Raw genomic sequence first — 17832 nt, forward strand, 5'->3', positions numbered from 1 at the left:
AATCCTAATAAGGTGTGTGACATCATACGTGGTACGGGGCGATTCTGTGGATGCTTCAAAGCTACGATATAAAAGCGCTGCTGATGCGAGCCAGCGTGTTTCCGTCTGGTCCAGCGGTCTGTAGGTGAGCAGTGGAAGCTTCTCTGTGTCTGTGGGTGGGCCGTCAGCTCCTCTGCTTCCCTTTCTGTAAATTCAGCGCACGTCACTGCAACAGAAAATGAGAATGCCCTTTCACAGGTGAAGACTTCAGGCGCTGTCTGAGATTACTCCCACGGTGGGGGTTATGTGGGGGGTTGCTGAGAAAAGGATAAACCCCCGTCGCTGTCTCAAGAGTCTTCGTGATACTTTTACCTCTAAAATACGTCATCCTTCTTGCCGCGCTGGTCAAAGTAAGCATTAAGTGACTCACTGACTGATATAGAACAGACAATGACACAATAACCACAGACAGCTTCGACTTCCTGTCTCATGTGAACATGAGCGCAGGGCTGAAGCACAGTAATGTTCACGGAGGCGCTGCTTCGACCGAGGTACGCCTGAGCAGCAACTGCAGCACCGAGCATGAAGTTTCACAAGCTGCAGTCCCTGTGATGGAGCTGCGTCTGCCTCCAGCAGCGTCCTCAGAGACGTTAAGACAGTGGTGTCCAACTCCAGGCCTTGAGGGCCGGCGTCCTGCAGGTTTTACATCCCACCCTGGGTCAACACACCTGAATCAAATGGTTAGTTCATTAGCAGCATCTGGAGAGCTTCAGGACATGTTGAGGAGGTCATTTAGCCTTTAAATCAGCTGTGTTGGATCGAGGACACGTCTAAAACCTGCAGGACGCCGGCCCTCGAGGCCTGGAGTTGGACACCTGTGCTTTAAGACGTCCAAGTGATCGACGTACGGTCACGCCGCAGCGTCACACAGCCGGAGGGCAGAACTGTTCGTGCTCTGTAGCTCAGGGGTGTCCAACTCCCGGTCTCGAGGGCCGGCGTCCTGCAGGTGTTAGATGCGTCCTTGAATAAATCACAGCTGATTTAAAGGCTAAATTTCCTCCTCAGCATGTCTTAAAGTTCTTCAGAGGCCCAGTAATGAACTCATCATGTGATTCAGGTGTGCTGACCTGTGGGATGCCGGCGATCGAGGCCTGGAGTTCGACACTAAATGTTAATGGACTGATTCTTATATAGCGCTTTTCTTCTTGGCAACCAGACTGGAGCAGACTGGGATCAAACCATCAACCTTCTGGTTAGTAGATGACCTGCTCCACCACCTGAGCTGCAGCCAGCCTGGAGGCAGTAGAGGCTGCGCTTGTTTTACAACAGTTTGGCTCGTTAGACTGGAGCCACTTTCATGACGGCGTTTGTGCGTTGGAGTCTTTTTCATGTAACTATCTGACCACACGTGGCTCCACAAAACCAGCACAGGCAGAATCCATCTTCATCCAAATGCAGCTGATTTTCCATTTAGGGCGCGTCACACCTGATCCTGTTTGAATGGAAGCTGCGTGCGGCCTTTTCATGAATCTCCATTTGAACGATTACAGAAAGAAGCGATGAGACTGTCGGAGCTTCACCTTAAGTAACACATACGTTTTGTGCTGTGTTTGTGGGTTTTAACACTGACGTGTGCTGTCCTGCTGGCAGCGGGCAGGTGAGCGGTGGGTTTTTGTAAGCTGGTGTTGCTGAAAGCAGCCTGCACGGAAAGCGAGGCCCAGAACAGCCCGTGTGCCCCGACCCGGCTCTGCCAACAACACGTCCTTCATCCTGGGCCTTCGGTGGTTCACGGTCTGCACCGCCATGCGCCACTGCACGAGCTGGAAAATTCAAAGAGACAAACAAGCTGCAAAAACGACAAAAACGTCTTTTCTTCAACTCCGAAAGTGTTTTTTAACACCTTTCATGTTCCCATAGCGACGTAACAACTGTTGCTTCACACTTTCAACCACATCCTGTGGCCACAAGGTGGTTAAACACATACCAACATGAACTGAAACACACACTCGTTTTCATGTCTTACTGAGGACGTTTGATTGACATAATGCCTAACCATGAAAATAAACCGAACTGTGACCCTGCAGCTAAAACCACACTTTGAATCTCAAACATGCTTCAGACTCGTGGGGACTTTGTCCCCTCCAGTATAGTGGCACGCCAATTTTCTGTCCGCACAAAGATGTCCAAACAAGTACACACACACACACACACACACACACACACACACACACACACACTCACACTCACACACTCACACACACACACACACTCACACTCACACACACACACACACACTCACACACACACACACACACACACACTCACACTCACACACACACACACACACACACACACACTCACACACACACACACACACACACACACACACACACACACTCACACACACACACACACACACACACACACACACACACACACACACACATGCAGCAGCAGGAAGTGAAGCTCAAAGCTGCAGCATCTTGTGGAGTTCAGGTTGAAAACCAGCCGGGCAGAAACTGACCGGACGATGCTGCGCGTTGGTTTCACATGACGACAGCACACATGTGCCGAGGAATCAAACCCCAACCCAGCCTCACATGAACCACAACATCCGCTCTTGTACCCACAAAGGGTTTTGGCTTTTTATCTTGAAGCTAGTTTAACCTGCTGAAACAAACCAAACTACCAAAATAAAAGCACAGCATCCGTGTCACCCCTGCAGTACCGAACTCCTCTCTCCTGCGTCACTGGATTGTTGGATTGTAGTTATGTCAAGTGGTAACGGCTCTACTTTTTATCTCCTGACCAAACGCTCAGTGTGCTTCTCCCGCTCTGCTTCCTTACTGGATCTCTCTCTGACCTCTGACCTCTGTTTGGAGGAAAGGACCTGCCCCCTCTCCCCTGTCCTCACCTTAGCTGCCTGAAACCAAACCTCAGTGTTCTTGCTCTCAGCGTTGTACTGTACTTATGTGTTGTGGGAGTGTGCACGTGCTCGTGACTCATAACTGCAGAGCAAACCTTCCTCCGCATACAAATAAGGTGACACGAACTTCCTGCAGTTTCATTCCTGCGCTGCTGTAAATAAATCATCTCTGAGTTTTCATTTGACTTCGTTAAAATATTATGAAAAGCTCACATAAAACCAGTAAAATGTGTAAAAAGATCAAACCTGAAACAAAACCAGCTAAATGACCTGTGATACCAACTAAACTGTATAGTAACGATAATGATAATATGTGCTTTGACATGAACCACAGTCACAAATGTGACATGAATTGAAAATAAATGCTGTGAAACCCAAAAGGGTTCACAAAGCTGGGCACATAAGTCTGTGTGGTGTGGGTCGTCGGTCCTCTGTGGGATGAGTTGGAGTCACAGTGGGACTTCCTGCTCTGGGCCTTTGGCTTTGTGCTGTTTCAGTGCTGCTGCAGCTCTGATCAAACACATTATTGTTATTAACACTGACGCTCAGACGCATGACGGAAAACAAAGTGAGAGAGACCTCCGACCGTTTCCACTGAGCGCTCTGAGCCCGGTGTTTAAATCGATCTCTGGCGCCCCCTGCTGGACATTTGTTGGACGCAGACAAACGCCTCCTGGTTCAGAGCTTTAAAGGACATTTAAAGCAGGAAAAAACAGTAAAATACACAAAATGAACGACTCAGATCTGTAATATCAACTTTAATCTTCTCTTTGTTATCAGCAGCTCTAACATGGTTATCAGCCTGCAGCCATGTGAGCATCACACAGGCACACCTGTGCTGTTAGCGGACATTAGCGGAAGTGCAGGCTGTGATCATGTGACCTCGCGAGGATGATCTGTTGATATTGAAAATAGTGTGAATAATAAAGATGTGTGTGAGAATAAGAACAATAAAAACAAAGGAAACGAAGAGGTGAGCACAAACTCAGCATCAAACATTAAAAGCTCTGATGGAAAATAATAAAACAAACTTCTTGTGATTCTTATTTGAACAAAACTTTATTAACGAAAAAACATGAAACCTGATGTTCAGTGTTTCACGTTTTTACACATTTGTCTAACAATGAAAGACCCCCGCTCGATCCCGGGAGGAGACACGAATCTGCCACATCTAACAGGGTTCACCTGCGAGGCATCAGCTGCGAGGCGAGTAACAGTAGGTTAGCTGAAAGCAGGCGATGGGGAGCAAGAACAGGAGCGGCGTGCGAGTGTTGGGTAGTTTGAGCGGTGGAGCTGGACCAGGTGAAGCGTGAGCGACAATGACGGAGGCTGGAGACAATGTCTGAATTAAAAGCTCCACGTTGCTGAGCAACAGAACAGCTTCGTGATGTTTCCAAGTCTGGACGAACGTCGAGGTGTGACTTTCAAAATTCAGGTTGTTTGGCAAGTCTGACTTTTTCTGCTGTTCCTGAAAATAAACACACATCTGAATCACACTTGATGCTCTTTGTTTATTCATAGTATATGTTTATAAGTTAATCAGAGATGTTTTTAATACCTCGCTCAGTCGTGGATGTTCATTGGAGAGTACAAGTCGCCTGAAACAAAGAACAGTTCAGCCGTTAAAGTCTGATCTCAGGTCTGTTTGACACAGCGTCCACACACCAGAATGACCACGGGTTGTGTTTCATCTGAACCACACGGTTAAACCATCTGACGCGTCTAGAGACCAGTTGGCATCTGGTTGCTGGAGATTGCCGGCTGTCACTGGGTGAGAATCGGTTGCAAACAGATTTATGCTTTTTCACCAAAAACCTCCTTGTGATTGCTTCGGTCACTGGCAGGTTGCTGTTGTCGTGTAGTTTGCATGCAGGAAGCTGATTTATCTGAAAATAGCTGCACTAAGTGAAAATTCGAAACAGTACTTTGAAGTATTGTTTCAAAGTAAAAGCTGAACTCTGCAGGAGTCACAATAAGTCTGGGAGCAGCTTGTGTGAATGAAGCTGCTTCTGTCAATGACAAATAAGGTCAGCAGAGATAATAACTTCCTGTTCTCACAGGACTCACAGGATATAGAAATGGCCTCTGAATAAACCTCCTGAAGCTCCTCTTCTCTTCCTGCTGAGACCTGCCGGTGATGATTTTCCACTTCAGGTGCAGAGACGAGAACAGAAAAAAAATCAGGTAAATATAAAAGTTATGAGTTGTTGAAGACAAACAGCAGCAATTACAGAAAGTTTGAGCTAAAGTAGAAAATGAGCAAACACTGAGCAAACTGTGTTTGTTTTTAACCTTTTCTGGAGGAAAACCACAGACTGTATATAAAAGATGGATGTTTCCACTGTGACATCACCCACTGGTTTCTGACTGGTTTTAATCGTCAGCATCAGTCTTTCGGCTTTAACCGTGCTGGTTTTTGGAAACAGAAGTGACCATGTTTGGGCGAGAAGGTGGAGTGTTAGCTTAGGGTAGCTAACTTGATGTCAGGCTGCATGCATTAACTGTGTGGATAGCCACTGATACCTGCTAATTACTGCCAGGGCAGCTTTGCATGATTCACAGTGGAAAATAATCCTCCTTTATCCCATACTGGGCTTTGGTGAAGCCCTTCAGTCGATCTCTCTGACAGCATAAAAGATGGACGTAGCTCCCGAGTATGAAAAGTGTCTGAAACATGGATTCTTTCTAATTGCCACCAGGGGGCGATACATGTATTTGGAAAAAGACTTAAATTCCTAAAGCAGACTACAGGAAAATGACCCTTTGCCTCACCAACTGTGATGAGTTTATGGGCTCAGTCGCTCATACTAAGACAGACGTTGAGTCCTTTAAATTTCTGATCATATGCAGATTAGATTATCCATTTAAATAGTTGTTTTGGCCTCTTTCAGCTTTATTTGATAGACACGGAGAATAAAGGACAGGAAAGCGTGGGCCAGAGTGGGACCTGGGCTGGCTGCTGTCAGCTGTATGGTATGTAGTCGCCCGCTCAACACACTGAGCCAGTAGCGGTTTTAGATACGGGCGACACGGGCGGTTGCCCGGGGCGGCATCGTGGTGGGGGGGGCATCACGGGCATCAGCAAAAAAAAAATGCTCGTACTCATGCTGCCCCGACGTCAGTGAAACATCGTTAGTATGTCACTGATATTTTCACTGAAGTAAATATATTAGTAAAACGCTCCCTCAGACTAATGTGACAAAACAACAAATATAATCATGTAATAAAGAATGAATAATAAACATAAAAAAGAAAAGGTGCAAAAATGGCAGCTTTGTTTCTCGGGCAGAACTCACAGGAGGCGGGTTCGTACACGGTGACCACTGAGTAAACCATCTGCTGCTCTCGTTCAGCTGGACAGGCTGAGACCCGCTGACGATGATTTTCCACTTCAGATACAAACACAGAGAGCAGAACAGAAGACAGAAGGTTTATTTATATAGCGCCAAGTCACAACAACAGATGGCTCAATGAGTTTTATATTGTAAGGTAAAATATTGTACCAATAATACAAACAGGTGCTAGAGCAGCTTTGCATAATTCATAGTCCAAAATAATCCTTCTGTATCTCACACTGGGCCTCAGTCATCCTCCGCAGACGATCCATCGTCCAGTTTGCATTTCTGTTTGAGCGTTCTGATAAAAAACTATGAAACCTTTAATAATCGGTGACTCGTTTGAAGTTTGTGATATTTTATATAGTCACGATTTGACTGGACTTTTACTGCGTTTTGACATCAGGCGGTTAATTTTTTAAATATTTGGGCCTTGAGATTGTGATTTTATAAACTTCTGAATAATTTTTCTAATACATTGTCAGGGGCTGCGTCTGTGTCCCAGCATTTTTTGAGTTATTTTGGTGTTTTGATTGTTTATTATATACAGAGATAATGTTAGCTTATGTTTCATCTCTGTGTTTATGAGTCTTTTCCTTTGTTCTGTGTTCGTCTGTCTTGTCCTCTTTGTTTAACATCTAGTGATTCCTGTGCGCTCGTCTCCTTTATCTGTTCCCGTGTGTCCCTCCTTGTTCCGTGTCTCCACAGTCTGTCGTGAGTTTCATGTCTGTGTCCACGTTGTCGAGCTCGTGTTGCCATGTCCATGTTTCCTGTTTAGTTTTTTTATTTTGAGGCTCTGCCGCTCATGTTCAGTGTGTTTAGTTTTACTTCCCCTGTGGCGTCATGTTTGTCAGCTGTGCTTCTCAGGTGTTTCCACTTCCATCATTACCCTTCTGTGAATTTAAGTCCTCTTTCTTACTCTGCTCAGTGTCAGGTTGTCTGTTTGTCTGGTATCATGTACTTTACGTCTCAGGATTACTTTCGTGCTTCGGTTCATGTTCATTTTCAGTTTTCGCATGCACCTGTTCTCATTCATGTGGGAGCTCTCTTCACTCTCTTCACTCTCTTCGCTCTGATCCTGAGGCTCTCTGGTTGGATACGTCCTCTCCGTGTGGTTTAGTGCACTCTCCGCCCTGCAGGTGAGCTCCTCCTCCTCCAGGTTCGGCACACAGCTGGTCACATGGTACGGGCTGGACTGTGAGGACTTAGTTTATCCCAGTTTAGAGTTTCATTTAGTTTTTTCCCAGCTCGCCTTGCCTTGTTTTCTGTTTGATATCAGCCTTAATAAACAGCTCGCTTTTCTGTTATACTTCGTTTTCTCTCCCGTGTCTGCTTTTGGGTCCACGCCACAACACCCCGGCTGCTCAGCCATGACAGAACATCCTGATTCCAGACTGTTTCCCAATGTTGAAGGCTCAGAATCTACTCAGTGCGTCGCTACATCTCCAGGATCTGCATCTGAAAGTACAGTCTCAAATCTACCTGTGAAAGGCTTGTACTCTCTGTCCCGGGTTAGTAGATGTAATGTTAGTCCAGAACTCTTGTTGCAATTCATACGACTGGAATTTCTGACAAGACGGCTTAACAACTGCATAACAACTCGTGTTGTTGAGCCAGCCATGACCATTTCTGTTGACTCCTTATGTGAGTTAAGTTATAGACTTGTGTACAGTTGGTAATGCTAATGGTGGGACAGAACGAGCCACCCAAGAGACAGAAACTAACCACGGACTGATAAATCATGCTTTCAGGGACGATCATGTTAAAGATGTTTTTTGTGTGGATGAACCGGCTCCTCCGGGGATAAAATCTCTGCCCGGGGCCTCGGAGAGGCTGAGCTGGAGGCCTCAGTAAACTCGGACCCCTGGGAGTAACTGAGCTGGGGCTCTGGAGAGCCGTCCAGCATCCCGCCATGCCGCTGGCTCAACCGCGGCTTCACGTCGTCATCTACAGCCCCACCACCTCTTCAACGTTCTGTAGCTACCCACGCTGCCCTCAGCTCAACGCCTGCAGCTGCCACGCCACTACCTGCTCAACAGGTTATGGTTTCCATTCTGCCATCTGGCCTTGCCACGTCCCAGCCAGAGGTCAACGCTTTGCCAGATACTGCTCATTCTGAGGTCAACGCGTTGTCGGGACTTGTCCAGCATGCCAGGCATCCTCCAAGATCCATCCGGCGCCCACCAAGCCGCCAGAGGATCTTTATTTTGGGTCCACGCCACAACACCCAGCCTCAGCCGTGACATAAAAACTGGCTGATGATGTTTCTAAGTGATGTAAGGTTTCAGCCTGCGGTGTTATGGTCATAACTTAATAACATTTACTTATTTTAATATTTGTGCTGCTTCTCTAATAATACAAACACTGCTTATGAGTTGTGTTTCGTTCCAATCAATGAATGAACTTCAGTCAGTCAGTGCAGAGCAGTTAAAAGGAGCTCCAGACGTCCAGCTACAACTATCAAACATTTCCAAAATAAAAATGCAAGTGAGCAAAACCTGACTCAAAACGTTTTTGAAAAATAAAAATAAATAAATAATAAAATAATATTGAATACTAATAAAAAAATATATGAAAAACATTGAATCAAATTAAATCAAGAGTCAAACAATTTAATTAGTAAATATGTAGCCTGTGTTAGACCTGCGACAGACTGCTCCGGCCCCTCGATCAAGACGAGGATAAGTGGAAGAGGATGGATGAAAAACACTCACAGGAAGTGGAGTCGGGCGTCGCAGCCACTGAATAAAATGCCTGAAATTCTTCTTCATGAGCTGCAGACTGTGAGACCTGCTGTGGATGATCGCGCCCTTCAGACAGAACAAACGTGACAAAGGAGGAAAGAACCGAAATATGAGCCGGAGTATGTGAACCACAGCAGCTGTGCTAAAGTGAAACAGGAGCTCACTCAGGCAGTAAAAGACGATTCCTGCGATCAGGATCAGGAGAGCGATGACAGCACACACGATCAGAGGGATCTTCAGAGAGTCGCTCTCTTCACTCTCTTCACTCTCTTCACTCTGATCCTGAGGCTCTCTGGTTGGATACGTCTTCTCCGTGTGGTTTAGTGCACCCTCCGCCCTGCAGGTGAGCTCCTCCTCCTCCAGGTACGGCACACAGCTGGTCACATGGTATGGGCTGGACTGTGAGGACTCACCCTTGTTCTCTAACATGCGTCTGGAGGCTGACAGCCACGCAATCTTAGGCGGCGGGTTACCTTCAGCTTGACACTGCAGCCTCCGGGGGGCGCTGTCTGAGCCACAGGGCATCTCCACCACAGAGAGGTTCAGGATGTGAGGCTCAGCTGGGAACAAGAAGCAGAAAAGTGATCTGATTAAAAATGATTTTCCATCATGTGACACCTTAAACCAGCCTGGCATGAAACGCTCTCTGCTCCATTCACTCTGTTTGTTCATTGGCTTCCAGCCATGAGCCTGCGGCTACGACCACACGAATGCGTTTTAGTTTGGAAACATCGTTTTCTCTCCATTTGGCCTCCCGTCCACACTGAGACGCGTTTTCCCCGAAGGAATACGAAGCATTTTGAAAGCGATGCTTTCGCGTAGCAGTGTGGACAGCGAAAACGGAGACTTGAAAATGATGACGCATGTTAGCCATGTGATGCAGTCATGTGGCCAATTATTAGAACATGCTGTAGGTATTACAGGTACTGTGCTGCAGTGGTTTGTATCATATCTATCTAATAGACTCCAGTTTGTGCATGTAAATGGAGAGTCCTCTTCACACACTGAGGTTAATTATGGAGTTCCACAGGGTTCAGTGCTAGGACCAATTCTGTTTACATTATACAAGCTTCCCTTAGGCAGCATCATTAGAAGACATAGCATACATTTACACTGCTATGCTGATGACACCCAGCTCTATCTGTCCATGAAGCCAGATAACACACACCAATTAGCTAAACTGCAGGAATGTCTTAAAGACATAAAGACCTGGATGGCCGCTAACTTTCTGCTTCTTCATTCAGATCAAACTGAGGTTATTGTACTCGGCCCTGAAAAGCTTAGAAATATGATATCCAACCAGATTCTTACTCTGGATGGCATTACCTTGGCCTCCAGTAACGCTGTGAGGAACCTTGGAGTCATTTTTGACCAGGACATGTCCTTCAACGCACATATTAAACAAATATGTAAGACTGCTTTCTTCCATTTGTGCAACATCTCTAAAGTTAGAAATATCCTGTCTCAGAGTGACGCTGAAAAACTAGTTCATGCATTTATTACTTCCAGGCTGGACGACTGTAATTCATTATTATCAGGATGTCCAAAAAACTCACTGAAAAGCCTTCACGCCCCAAGGACCTCAACAGCTACAGGCCGGTGGCTCTGACATCCCACCTGATGAAGACCCTGGAGCGGTTGGTCCTGGCTCAGCTTCGGCGCCTAATAAGCTCATCACTGGACCCACTTCAGTTTGCCTACCAGCCTGGCATTGGAGCGGATGATGCCGTCATTCACCTCCTACATCGTTCCCTCGCTCACCTGGAGACCGCTGGAAGCACTGTGAGAATCATGTTCTTTGATTTCTCCAGTGCCTTCAACACTATTCTTCCCTCGGTTCTGAAGGACAAGCTGGTGAACTCTGGAGTGGACCATCACCTCACTACCTGGATCCTGGACTACCTCACCGACCGACCACAGTATGTGAGGACTCAGGGCTGTGTGTCGGACAGGGTCGTCTGCAGTACGGGGGCCCCACAGGGAACGGTTCTGGCTCCGTTCCTCTTCACCATCTACACTGCAGACTTCTCCCACAATTCCACCCAGTGCTTCCTGCAGAAGTTCTCTGATGACTCTGCAATAGTCGGCCTCATCACTGATGGGGACGACAAGGAGTACAGAGGTCTGACCCAAGACTTTGTGGACTGGTGCCAGCTGAACTACCTCCAGATCAACGCCAGTAAAACCAAGGAGCTGGTGGTAGACTTCCGCAGGCACAAGCATTCTCCACTGCAACCACTGAACATCCAGGGTATGGACATTGAGGCTGTGGACAGCTACAGGTACCTTGGTGTTCATCTGAACAACAGACTGGACTGGACTCATAACTCAGACGCCCTCTACAGGAAAGGGCAGAGCAGGCTGTACCTGCTGCGGAGACTCAGGTCGTTTGGAGTGGAGGGCCCACTCCTGAAGACCTTCTATGACTCTGTGGTGGCTTCTGCTATCTTTTATGGTGTGGTCTGCTGGGGCGGCAGCATCTCTGCTGGGGACAGGAAGAGACTGAACAGGGTGATCCGAAGGGCCAGCTCTGTTCTAGGATGCCCTCTGGACCCAGTGGAGGTGGTGAGTGACAGGAGAACGGCGGCTAAGCTGTCATCCCTGTTGGACAACGTCTCCCACCCCATCCAGCAGACTGTGACAGCACTGAGCAGCTCCTTCAGTGGGAGACTGCGGCACCCACGGTGTGGGACGGAGAGATTTCGCAGGTCTTTCCTCCCCACTGCTGTCAGACTCCACAACAAAGACTTTAACTGAACAAACACACACATCCATACATGTGCAATAACACTAAGTGCAATAATCTTTTCTGGCATCGTTGTATTTTTACTCAGTTGTATATAGCATTCGTATTCTATTTTTATCTTATTGTATATTTTTATTCTATTTTATTCTACTGTATATAGTATATTATTTTATTCTATTCTGTACAGCTGTGTACTGTATTTATTCTTATTGTATTCTAATTTTTGCGTCATAACTTTTGCACTGTCCACTTCCTGCTGTGACAAAACAAATTTCCCACGTGTGGGACTAATAAAGGTTATCTTATCTTATCTTATCTTATCTTAATCCAAAATGCTGCAGCAAGAGTCCTGACAGGGACTAGAAAGAGAGAGCAGATTTCTCCTGTTTTGGCTTCCTGTTAAATCCAGAATTCAAAATCCTGCTCCTCACATACAAGGTCTTAAATAATCAGGCCCCATCTTATCTTAATGACCTTGTAGTACCATATCACCCTATTAGAGCACTTCGCTCTCGCTCTGCAGGCCTACTTGTTGTTCCTAGAGTATTTAAAAGTAGAATGGGAGGCAGAGCCTTCAGTTTTCAGGCCCCTCTTCTGTGGAACCAGCTTCAGTTTGGATTCAGGAGACAGACACTATCTCTACTTTCAAGATCAGGCTTCAAACTTTCCTTTTTGCTAAAGCATATAGTTAGGGCTGGACCAGGTGACCCTGAATCCTCCCTTAGTTATGCTGCAATAGACGTAGGCTGCCGGGGGATTCCCATGATGCACTGGGTGTTTCCTTTCCAGTCACCTTTCTCACTCACTATGTGTTGACAGACCTCTCTGCATTGAATCATATCTGTTATTAACCTCTGTCTCTCTTCCACAGCATGTCTTTATCCTGTCTTCCTTCTCTCACCCCAACCACAGCAGATGGCCCCGCCCCTCCCTGAGCCTGGTTCTGCTGGAGGTTTCTTCCTGTTAAAAGGGAGTTTTTCCTTCCCACTGTCGCCAAAGTGCTGCTCATAGGGGCTCATATGATTGTTGGGCTTTTCTCTGTATCTTTGAAGCGCCTTGAGGCGACTTTTGTTGTGATTTGGCGCTATATAAATAAAATTGAATTGAATTAAACAAAGATAGTGGAGGGCGTTATACAGCAGTTGCTTTGTTTGACAGCCCTGTTAAAGATTAATATCAGCCTGCACGTGCTCCAGAGAGCTTTTCTTCGAATTCTTTAATTCTCACTCGCTTTTGCAACTTTGTACTTTTGTGTTACTCGCAGCAACAACTCCACCTCATTGTTAGTCCATTTAACAAACTCGCTGCTTTTCCTCGACATTTTGCTGCAACGTTTCAGAGACCCGGAAAGCAAATAAACAGCAGAGAGAAATGAGGCAGGTCGAATCTTCTTGCGTTTCACGCATGCACAGGACTGCGACGTGAGCGTTTACGGCCGTTTCAATGTGGACGCACAACTCTGTGAAAACGACTGAAAACGATAGTTTGGACGCCGTTTTCAAATCTAGTGTGGACGTAGCCTGAGTCAGAGTCTGGCTTCAGACGCAGCTTTGACAACAATCTTCAGAACAACTTGTATCTCTGGATGTTGGATCTTCAGCTGCACAGAGAAGCCTGCAGGATGGACGGCTACAGGTCACCGCTGAATAATTTACAGTCCAGTGTGACTCAAACCTCGGCAGAGTCAGAAGGTCGCTGTGTGGCTATCTTTCATTACAGTCTTTGCACCACAGAAGAAAGTGACTCATACAACTTTGATAACTTTCAGTAAAAGCTGAACTCGACCTTACCTCCAACATAAAGCTCTGTCTTTGCTTCCTTAAATTTCTTCCACCCGTCGAGCTCCACTCTGCAGAAGTACGTGCCGTTATCAGTCAGCTGTACATCCCTGATGAGGAGCGACCCATCCCCCCATCGAGGGTCTCCTTTCAGGGAATGTTTTAAATCGGAAAATGCACAGGGATTGGCTCCATGCATGGAATCATTTTTTACTGGACACTCCAAGAACGGAGGAGTGTTTGATGCTATGAACTTCCATGTGACCTTGATCATTCCTGAATAATCCCGTGTGGGGGTGAAGAAGCAGCCGAGGACAGCATCTTCCCCTCTGGAGACTCTGACCCCTGGAGAGACGGTCAGCTTCCATCCAGCTGAGACAGAACCTGACAGAACACAGCTGGATGGTTATTTTCATGTTTGAACTCACTGCACAGCTCCAACCAGCGACACTGGGACTCTAGCAGACCTCTGAAGATGCTCTGAGACACCAGCAGCAGGTTCTATAAGACCTGCAGAACATCCTCCAGCCTGCTGCGTCTGGACCAGGAGCCCCTCGGCCTTCAGAGACGCTCCTGGTCCAACGAGGACACGTTTATCCATCTGTGGCCTGGTTTGAAAGAGCTCTGGAGTGTCTCAGTGATTTTCCTGCTGGTTGTGGAGCGTGCTGCGGTTCTGCTTGCATCACTCTGTGGTGAACTTTGCACTTTCCTGCCTCTGTCTAACCTCTGTGCTGTGGTGTTCACCACCGACCGCCGTGACTTTCAGTGACGGAAATACAAAGCCGTTCCTCATTAAATTCTTATGTCCTGTGTGTCTGAATGAATGACTTAAAGGAAAATCCAGATCTAAAGTCAGGATATCTCTACTGTGAGTCTTATGATCCTCTCTGGTGCCATCCTGCTTGAACCCAGATTCAAAGTTCTTACCTGAGACGATCGCACTCAGAATGAGGGAGAAACGCTGCGGCCACATCCTCAGACTGACAAAGAAATGAAGCCGTCAAACAACAAATTCAGGAAGTGTCAAATGTGTCATTTCTAAATTGATCATTTCCTGTTAGTTAAAGAGAAGAATAAATATGTGAGCGAGCCCAGGGCCACCTCAGGGTTTCACACATTTTACTGCCTGTTTTCTTTGTGTTTTCATGTTTGTCAATCAGGACGTTTGCTGGAGTCTGGTGGTCTTCATCAAAGCCTGTCTCTGTGACGAAGCTGCTTTTCACAGTGTGCTTGTCACAGCTGGGGCAGCAGTCGTGTGGTGGAGTTAAATGAGGACCCAAGATGCAGGAAACTGCTAGATGCAGGTGAGCGTTTTATTTACAACGTGTGAAATATACAGAGAAACAGAGATGGGCAGTAACGCATTACAAGTAACGCGTTACTGCCCATCTCTGTTTAACGCGTTACTTGTAATGCGTTACTGTAATCCGATTACTTTTTTCAAGTAACGAGTAAAGTAAGGGATTACTATTGCAAAATCGGTAATTAGATTACCGTTACTTTCCCGTAGGAACGCTGCGTTACTGCGTTACTAAAACCGTGATTTTTTTGCGAGAATGTCTCATGACAGTGACGTAAGCGAGTGCGACGTTCGTGACAACAGCTGTGTGCAGATCAACAATGGATCACATATCGAGTGCAGAGAGAGTATGAGCGTGCAGCGTTTAAAGCGTGGAAGTACTGACCTTACTTTGAGTTTGATTCCATAAAAAGTGACAAAAACATTAGTGTCCGCTGTGCGTGGGAAGAAAACTTCTTTTTACAGCGAAAAAACCCCTAAACTTCCAACAAGCACCGAGTAGCTACGACGTAATGGGAAACTCACAGAGAAACTCGCGGATTCTTCCACTGACTGCGGCACACCTGCACCAGTGTAAACCTCCGCCTGCCCCACTCCTGCTTTACAGGTGAAAATAGAGCAACAGGACCGCTGAGTCTTTGACTTTATTTATTTTCTGCTGTGTTTTACTTGCATCTATTTGAAAGACTGAGTGTAAACACACAAAATATTTTATTTTATGTGCTGGAATGTGCAGAAAATAGGTTTAAATGTTAAACTAATTTCTTCCAGTCAGAGAATGTTGCAGATAATTAAATTTTTGTTTGATGCATAAAGTTAAAAGATTAAAACTGATAAAACAAGTTTTAAAAAGAGACTTTTCCATTTGATTACATTTTGTATGATGGATTATGCAGAAAAAGTAGAATTGGGCTGAAAGATCTATTTATCACCTCTTCAGGTTGTACATCGTGTTTTTAAAAAGTAACTAAGTAACTAAGTAATTAATTACTTTTGAAAATAAGTAATCAGTAAAGCAACGGGATTACGTTTTTGGGGAAGTAATCAGTAATTAGTTACTGATTACTTTTTTCAAGTAACTTGACCAACACTGCAGAGAAATGAGGGTGTCGAGGACTGCACGAAGACACGAACCTAAACTAGGAAAAACGAATAAACCTGAAACACGAGATGGAACAGAGAAACACGGAGAGATACCAACTAATGCAGAGAAACACAGACGACGCGACGAGGAGCACAGGCAGACACACACCATAAATACACACACCAGGTAATCAGGACATGGCACACAGGAACGAGACGACACAACCTACAAAGTAAAACAGGAAACACACAGACTGTTTTACTACATGACTCGGGGACATGAACAGAGCACAGAGGGAGACACAGGAAGGGCTGATAAAACACTTGAGCACTAAACACAAGAACCAAACCCTGAGAACTAACAGCAAAATTAGAATAAACACAAAACGCTGGGTCGAAATGATCCAGGATCATGACAGTGCTGATGCTCGGGTCTCTGACTCAAACCTGCTTCAGTTTGATTTCTGACATTTAAATAATGAACAATATCAAACATATTTAAGGTTTCTAAATACTCAAACTTTGTTTACTTCACAGCCTTCAATGGCGTTTCTGTGAGGAGACCCGCTTCAGACACATGTGGCCCCGCCCACACAGCCCCACAGGTCACCCACACCTGCATGTCTGCTACGATGTAATAACAAGGAAACACCACACAGGAGACAGTAAGAAGGTGAAAGCAGCACATGTTTTACGTCTCATATGTGATATAAGGCTGAGAGAAGGACGTCGCCGTACTGTATATGAGGCGCTTTTAATTCAACTGGAAAATAAAAGCATGGCATCATTTCAAAAACGCTGATAAGCCGACCATGAACTGAAGCTTGTGTGCGCCTCCCAAACCTGCAGCACAGGCCTTTAAAACAGTCATTAAGAAACGTAGCTGAGCATCAGGCTGGTGCAGACCTCATGAAGCTGCTCTTGGACAGCTCTCTTCATTCAGCCGCTGTAACATAGCTGGTACTTATGTGTAGCACAGTTGCCTGTGCAGAGTTTGACTTTTGCAGCTGTGAGTCTGTTTTATGGTATTATTTGTTACCCCACTGTGGCCCAGGCCTGGGCCCACTGTGGCCCAGGCATGGGCCCACTGTGGCCCCACACCATGCTGCCCCACATCTGCAAACATTTGGTTTAAACTGAATAACACCAGTGTTGGTCAAGTTACTTGAAAAAAGTAATCAGTAACTAATTACCGATTACTTCCCCAAAAAAGTAATCCCATTACTTTACTGATTACTTATTTTCAAAAGTAATTAATTACTTAGTTACTTAGTTACTTTTTAAAAACACGATTTACACCCTGAATAGGTGATAAAGCGATAGATCTTTCAGCCCAATTCTACTTTTTCTGCATAATCCATCATACAAAATGTAATCAAATGGAAAAGTCTCTTTTTAAAACTTGTTTTATTAGTTTTAATCTTTTAACTTTATGCATCAAGCAAACATTTAATTATCTGCAACATTCTCTGAGTTGAATAAATTAGTTTAACATTTAAACCTATTTTCTGCACATTCCAGCACATAAAATAATGTTTTTTTGTGTTTACACTCACTCTCTCAAATAGATGCAAGTAAAACACAGCAGAAAATAAATAAAGTCACAGACTCAGCGGTCCTGTTGCTCTATTTTCACCTGTAAAGCAGGAGTGGGGTAGGCGGAGGTTTACCCTGGTGCAGGTGTGCCGCGGTCAGTGGAAGAATCCGCGAGTTTCTCTGTGAGTTTCCCATTACGTCGTAGCTACTCGGTGCTTGTTGGAAGTTTAGGGGTTTTTTCGCTGTAAAAAGAAGTTTTCTTCCCACGCACAGCGGACACTAATGTTTTTGTCACTTTTTATGGAATCAAACTCAAAGGTCAGTACTTCCACGCTTTAAACGCTGCACGCTCATACTCTCTCTGCACTCGATATGTGATCCATTGTTGATCTGCACACAGCTGTT

The 17832-nt window shown here is 45.6% G+C and overlaps 1 protein-coding gene across 1 annotated transcript; it reads right to left on the bottom strand.

The window, feature by feature from the left end:
* Window positions 1–3914: 3914 nt before the first annotated feature.
* Window positions 3915–14481, bottom strand: LOC146699502 (sialic acid-binding Ig-like lectin 15). The gene is made up of 8 exons (XM_085472479.1): window positions 14436–14481; window positions 13521–13892; window positions 9149–9544; window positions 8955–9050; window positions 6202–6294; window positions 4973–5053; window positions 4464–4503; window positions 3915–4373 (listed from the first exon to the last, which is right to left on the bottom strand). The coding sequence occupies exons 1-7, from the start codon at window positions 14479–14481 to the stop codon at window positions 4469–4471; spliced, it is 1119 nt and encodes a 372-aa protein (XP_085328605.1). The 3' UTR covers window positions 3915–4373; window positions 4464–4468.
* Between the last annotated feature and the right edge of the window lie 3351 nt (window positions 14482–17832).

This window comes from Copadichromis virginalis, linkage group LG11 (genome assembly GCF_057382275.1).
Source record: "Copadichromis virginalis isolate Kocher_CV1m ecotype Utaka linkage group LG11, C_Virginalis_male_GT1.1, whole genome shotgun sequence".
In the NCBI taxonomy this organism is placed as follows: Eukaryota; Metazoa; Chordata; class Actinopteri; order Cichliformes; family Cichlidae; genus Copadichromis; species Copadichromis virginalis.

Coding starts and splice junctions, on each gene's coding strand:
- LOC146699502 (XM_085472479.1), bottom strand. CDS start 14,481: ATGTGGCCGCAGCGTTTCTCCCTCATTCTGAGTGCGATCGTCTCAG. Junction 9,545..13,520: donor GACAGAGCTTTATGTTGGAG/GTAAGGTCGAGT, acceptor TCTTGTTCCCAG/CTGAGCCTCACATCCTGAAC. Junction 4,504..4,972: donor AGAGGCCATTTCTATATCCT/GTGAGTCCTGTG, acceptor TCTTTGTTTCAG/GCGACTTGTACTCTCCAATG.